Source organism: Brassica oleracea, chromosome C3 (genome assembly GCF_000695525.1).
Source record: "Brassica oleracea var. oleracea cultivar TO1000 chromosome C3, BOL, whole genome shotgun sequence".
Taxonomy (NCBI): Eukaryota; Viridiplantae; Streptophyta; class Magnoliopsida; order Brassicales; family Brassicaceae; genus Brassica; species Brassica oleracea.
The window spans coordinates 15,474,225-15,480,251 of record NC_027750.1 but is presented as its reverse complement, the minus strand read 5'-3'; the positions used below and the strand labels follow the sequence as shown (position 1 = coordinate 15,480,251).

General features: G+C 32.4%; 2 protein-coding genes across 2 annotated transcripts; one reads left to right on the top strand and one right to left on the bottom strand.

Moving 5' to 3' along the window:
• Positions 1-2,414: 2,414 nt before the first annotated feature.
• Positions 2,415-3,531, top strand: LOC106328837 (LIM domain-containing protein PLIM2a-like). The gene is made up of 4 exons (XM_013767362.1): positions 2,415-2,633; positions 2,718-2,808; positions 2,891-2,922; positions 3,000-3,531. Exons 1-4 carry the CDS (start codon positions 2,415-2,417, stop codon positions 3,426-3,428), a joined length of 771 nt encoding a protein of 256 aa, XP_013622816.1. The 3' UTR covers positions 3,429-3,531.
• Positions 3,532-3,632: 101 nt separating this feature from the next.
• LOC106328836 (phosphomannomutase-like) lies at positions 3,633-6,027 on the bottom strand. The gene is made up of 10 exons (XM_013767361.1): positions 5,653-6,027; positions 5,508-5,574; positions 4,995-5,071; positions 4,869-4,904; positions 4,665-4,720; positions 4,464-4,563; positions 4,268-4,363; positions 4,091-4,180; positions 3,942-3,993; positions 3,633-3,853 (listed from the first exon to the last, which is right to left on the bottom strand). Exons 1-10 carry the CDS (start codon positions 6,010-6,012, stop codon positions 3,801-3,803), a joined length of 987 nt encoding a protein of 328 aa, XP_013622815.1. The 5' UTR covers positions 6,013-6,027; the 3' UTR covers positions 3,633-3,800.

Genomic DNA, 6,027 nt, shown 5'->3' with positions numbered 1-6,027 from the left:
AACTATATAATAAAACTATATAATATATGTATAAAAATTAACATGTATTTCTTTAAAGCTAATAATATAAAATCTTTGTAACTACTTTAATCATAATATATTTTCATTTAAATATAATATAATATATATTATATTTTCATAATATAATATATTTTCATTTATATATTATATTTTAAAATTATAATAAATCTGTGTGAAAATATTTTAACAATAATTTAATGTATTTTAAGTTATCATTTATGAATGAAAAATAAATAAATTATATCCTACTTTATCTACTTTATAGTCATGATCATGTTAAAATAAAATTATTATACTTAAATAAATATGATAAAAGTATATTCTATTGATAAATTTATAAATTTTATTTTCATAAATATAAACTGTTTATTTTAGAAATATAATATGATGATAGAACGGCTTAAAATTAGCAAACTGTATAATACATGTCTAAAAATAACACATCTTAGACTTTTGTATATACAATAATATTTTATCTAAAATGAATAAGCATAAAAAATATTGGTAAAAAGAAATCCATCTTTGAAAGACGGGTTAGAATTTAACATAAATTAAATACAAAATAATTTTCAAATATGTTTTCTCATAAATATATTAATTTTCTTAATAACTATATGCAAATAAAATAAGATAAAAATATAATAAGAATTGACAAATACATACGGTTTTAAACAATTGATTAATTATAACATATAAATTATAAAATTATTGTATTTGAAATAGTTATATACATGTTTAAGTATATGGTTAACGTTAAAAATATATACACTTATGTTCTAAAACAATAATTTTGTATAGAAAAGTGAAAAAAAATATATGCGCGGTTGCGCGGATCAAAAACCTAATCTATACTATTAAAATACAAATAGCCTTAAAAATCTTCTATAAAAAAGTTGTTGGACCTATTTAGGATTGCTATTTATTAGTTTTTAGTCCTACAATAATTAATCTAACAATACCTAACAATATCAATCAAATACACTACATTTTATCCTAGAGAATATAACTAACCAAATCAAATTTAAGTAACTAGATTCGTCATATCTTTTCAAAATAATACAAAATCTTTGTCAATGCAGTACTATTATATCTAACGTATGCAGTACTAAAATCTTTGTCAATGCACTACATTTTCTCCTAAAGAATACGGGGGTGATTGGTAGTTGCTGTAGGTGCTGTCCACAACCCTATTTATTTCTAAAGCACCAAATTCAGAGCAATCAAGCTTTAAATTTTTTTTTGAAACCACAGCTCTAGAATTAACCTACAGCTGTACAAGTGCTCTGCAGAGCCAAATATCCAAAGCAATTTTTTAGTGCTTTCATAAAATTCTACAGCAATAAAATTTAAAGCCACAACAAAAAATCTACAGATTTTTTTCTACGATAAAAATTTTAAAGCTACAGTTATTACCAATCGGACCCTATAACTAACACATTCTCTCTTAATTATATCTAACGATTTTAATGTTGTTCTCAAAGTATGAATTAACAATTCAATCACATAGTTATTTTTTTCTGCATAATAAAGACAAAGCTTATGGGTGGAAGTCCCCCTTGGTCCGGTGGTTTGACCAATGGTTCATTAATGTTTTTACACCAGGAGATCTGAGTTTCAATTCCAGGAGAAGGCGAAATTATACGAATTAAAGGAGAAAAGACTTACAAGAGATCTACAATATGGCGCAAGGAATACCGCTTAGCGTGGATTCGATAGGACAGCTCAGATAATGCGGTCAGGCGTGAATCTTCATACGGCAGGTAGAATTGTCGGCTGTATAATTGTCTGTAATATTTTTCATAGTTGTAATAGCATAATTATCCGGCATTAAAAAAAAAAATACAAAGCGTACGTATATGTTCTGTTACATTTTCTTAGTTATTACATTTTGTCTATTAGATATAATATGTTTATGCAAAAAAAACTAGATTAGACAGACATGTGTTAGATAAAGTTTTTTTGGAAAAATAATTGTTGGTTCACTTAATCCAGAATTAAGTATAACTAGGTTTTGTAGGTTGTTTCATTAAAATTGAAACTTTATTTTATTTGATACAAAATAAATATATCAGTTATCCAATTTCATTTTCATCAATGTACATTCACATCATATACTTTATAATATCCCCCTTAATATTTAAATAATTATGAAATAGCCTCCTCGTAACTTTGACTATTGTCATTCTTTTCCGCTAATTTAAAAATAGAGCTTAAGAAAGGGAAACCTTTCATCCATTTGCCCGAAAAAAAAAAAGAAAAAAAAAAAGAAAATGATGATGATCGGTAAAATAAACAATCCTAGAATTAAATGGTGTCTCCTCTTTCGAATCTCCACCACTGGAACCAAGATTCTCAATCAAGAACTTCTAATAAATAACACATGCAACTCATAGATGAAAAGAAAGAAACAAAAACTCATTTTGTTTTTGTATTCTCCTCGTTGTTTAACTCCAGAAACAACACAGAAGATAGAAAAAATGTCGTTTACAGGAACATTGGATAAATGCAAGGCCTGTGACAAAACCGTCTACGTGATGGATTTGTTGACGTTGGAAGGAAACACTTATCACAAAAACTGCTTCAGATGCAGCCATTGCAATGGCTCTCTCGTGGTATATGTCTTCTTCTTCTTCTTCTTCTTTATTTCTTCATTGTTACCCTATTTCGAGAATGCTTTGAAACTCTTTTCTCAACAGATAAGTAACTACTCATCAATGGATGGAGTTCTTTACTGCAAGCGTCACTTTGAGCAGCTTTTTAAAGAATCTGTCAAGAGTCTTCACACAGGTCTCTTTAGTTTATCTCTTCCTTGTTCTGTTTTCGAATGTTTTTTCATTTGTCTGTGCTAACGTTATTTAATATACAACAGGAGGAAAGACAGACAAGACGAATGATCAGCTAGTAATGAACTTATAACTATTTTTTATTTTGCATGTTTCTTTAATCTTTAATCTAATTATTTCATTTGAATCTGCAAGACTCGAGCTCCAAGCAAGTTATCTTCATTCTTCAGTGGAACACAAGACAAGTGTGCGACTTGTCAGAAAACCGTTTATCCACTTGAGAAAGTAACAATGGAAGGAGAATGTTTCCACAAGACTTGCTTCAAGTGTGCACACAGTGGTTGTCCTTTGACTCACTCTTCGTACGCTTCTCTCAACGGCGTCCTCTACTGTAAAGTTCATTTCAACCAGCTCTTTCTCGAGAAAGGAAGTTACAATAACGTCCATCAAGCTGCTGCTAACCACCGCCGATCCGCCTCTTCTGGTGCCTCTTCTCCTCCTCATGATGACCACAAACCTGAAGATGAGGCCGTGGTTCCCGAGGGAGAAGAAGGAGAAGGAAAAAAAGAAGAAGAAGCAGCCCCTGAAGCTGCAGGAGAAGAGCCTGAGCCTAAGGCTGAGTAACTATCCTACCAGTTCTCAAGTTTGAAGTTTTATATGCTTTTTATCTTTACAAATTAATATATGTATACAATCATTCTTTTTGTAAATTATTGTAAAGCTTGGAGAGAATCTGTTGTAAAAACAAACCTTTAACATCCATTTTTAAAAAGAGTATACTTTCTTTAATCTTAGCTATGAGAAAACCAGTTCTTGTTCTGAAACAAAGATTATAACCAAATGTTTTATTTTTCTGAACCAAAATTCAAAACATACGGAATCGGTATGCAAACATACTTGTCTCTATTTCTTGTAATGCAAATAATCAAAAGTTGTGAAAATTCGCCAAGAATAGTCAATCTCTCGCATTGTGTTCCTGAGATGGATAGTTGTTTTTCAAGACATGAACAGAGCTTTGCATTTAGCCATTGTATCATCTGGACTAGTAACTGCAACGCAGAAGAAACAATCTTACTGGTCATGAAAATGTCACTAACACATACAGAGATAAACAGATGATATATCCAACAAACTGACCTGAATGGCCAATTGTTTTTGGTGATTCATAAATTTCATAATCATTTCCACCCTGAAAGGAAGTTAAAGCCGTGTTTTTTTACACAACAAGCTCAATGGAAAATCATGCAAGAATCACTCCAGAATTTACAAAAGTTAAGTTGTGTTACCTCATAGGTTTTGTCACCGAAGAAATGAATTTCATTGAAGTCTTCAAGGTACTGCAAGCAGTAAGTCTTGTCCCAACCTTTAGGGAAGACCTGGTTCATAACAATGGAACTAGGCTCAGTAACACAAAAACTGGCTATAAGAAATTTGTTAAAATCCACATTTTCATTCCAACTCACATCGAAGCTGATCTGTCCTCCAATTGAGAAAGTAAGGTTAAGATGTGCAAACCGCTCACGAAGTTCAGCCACCATCTTTGGTCTAATGTTTTGAACCTTTTTAAGACAAACATGTTAGAATGATATCATCACTTAAACAAACAATGCTCATGATTGGTTTTCTATAAGGAACCGAACTAAAAAAGTTTTCTCTTACCTTATCATATCTCTCGAACTCGTCTCTTTCTTCTTGGCTGCAGTTGCGACCAATCGGTGACACATTGAGCATTCCATTTCGGAATTCTATAAATGTTCCCCTGTGTTTACAAATTACAAAAATAAGAATCTTTAACAACTTGAAGACCTTCTAAAATAATTAAAACATAACTGGACACTAGATGTAGAACTACATATGTACCTTTTGATTGGAATATCCAAGTCTGCAATGTAGTGCAGCGTGAAATTTATCAGCTCCTGCATCATCAAATTTAACGCTATAACGAACTATTCATCAAACACATGTACTTGAATATCGCTTCACCACCAATTAAACCAGTCAAGAAACATTAAATGAACTCCTGCTATCTACTACACATGAGAGGGGCAATGATTTGTGCATTACCTTGAGTTTGTCTTCGCCAAGGTACAGCTTCAGGCTCTAAGAAAGAAAGATACAAACTATTAAGAAACAAAAGAAACGATAAAGCAACAATGTGGGTAAAAGTAAAAGCCATCGTTTCATGTGCACCTGGATTCCAATGGGCTCCCCATCTTTATGGGCAGCAAGACCATTCTCAGAGAAACAATAATCATAGTCGGTGGTGACTGCACAAAAATACAAACTCGAAAGTATTAGCCAAACAGATGGAGACTCACAAGACAACAAGGTAGAGCACTAGAGCCAGATAAAAGATTCCCTATTAAGATAATCAGATAAAGAGAGAGACTTGGAGAAATCAAACACATTCCAGAATATAATTACAGAGATGATCAGCAGCTATCCTAATATACAGACGTAAGGGATCTTGTGCTCTTATGTATCTTTGTTGTTGATGGATTTAGTCAACGATCTAAACCAGAGAAAGTCTCGCTAGTCACAGCTTCTAAAAGGATCCCACATATATAACAGAAAACACACAAAAAAAAAAAGAGAGTGACATTTCTCATCAGTGCATGAAAAAGATCCTTCCTTTAGATACAAAATCGAATTTTCTAAGAACAGAGTATAGTTTCTTTTTCCCAATCTGATCACATTACGTACCTGTTTTGCCAAGCTGCTCAGATATCTTGCTTAGATCAGATCCACCGACGACTCCAACAGTAACCACCTGAAAACTCTCACAGACATTTCATCGAACACTAACCAGGCATACAAGAAGCTACGATGGATCAACCACACGACATACCTTGCGCAATTCTCGGATGAACTCGAGCAATTCAGGAGTAGCTTCCTTCCTCGGAGCAGTGAGAGTACCGTCGACGTCGAACAAAGCGATCACTCCTGGCTTCTTGGCCGCCATTGAAGGATGAAGAGATTTGGAAGTGGAAGAAGATGATGATGATAATGGCGGAAGAAGATGTGAATAACAATATAAACGAGAGTGGACCGATCTAATCTTTAACGAAAGTGTGTCGCTTAATATATGGTCCTCTCTTTTTGTCCTAGAGATATGTGATTGGTTGATTAAATAATCGTGACGCGTTAATATCATTATTTCTCTATATACTAATACTCTTATAGTATGGTTGAATTTAAACGGAAGCATTACAACATTTCTTGC

Coding starts and splice junctions, on each gene's coding strand:
- LOC106328836 (XM_013767361.1), bottom strand. CDS start 6,012: ATGCTTCCGTTTAAATTCAACCATACTATAAGAGTATTAGTATATAGA. Junction 5,072..5,507: donor TGAGCAGCTTGGCAAAACAG/GTACGTAATGTG, acceptor ATTTTTGTGCAG/TCACCACCGACTATGATTAT. Junction 4,564..4,664: donor TTGGATATTCCAATCAAAAG/GTACATATGTAG, acceptor TTGTAAACACAG/GGGAACATTTATAGAATTCC.
- LOC106328837 (XM_013767362.1), top strand. CDS start 2,415: ATGAAAAGAAAGAAACAAAAACTCATTTTGTTTTTGTATTCTCCTCGT. Junction 2,634..2,717: donor ATTGCAATGGCTCTCTCGTG/GTATATGTCTTC, acceptor TTTTCTCAACAG/ATAAGTAACTACTCATCAAT. Junction 2,923..2,999: donor ACAAGACGAATGATCAGCTA/GTAATGAACTTA, acceptor TGAATCTGCAAG/ACTCGAGCTCCAAGCAAGTT.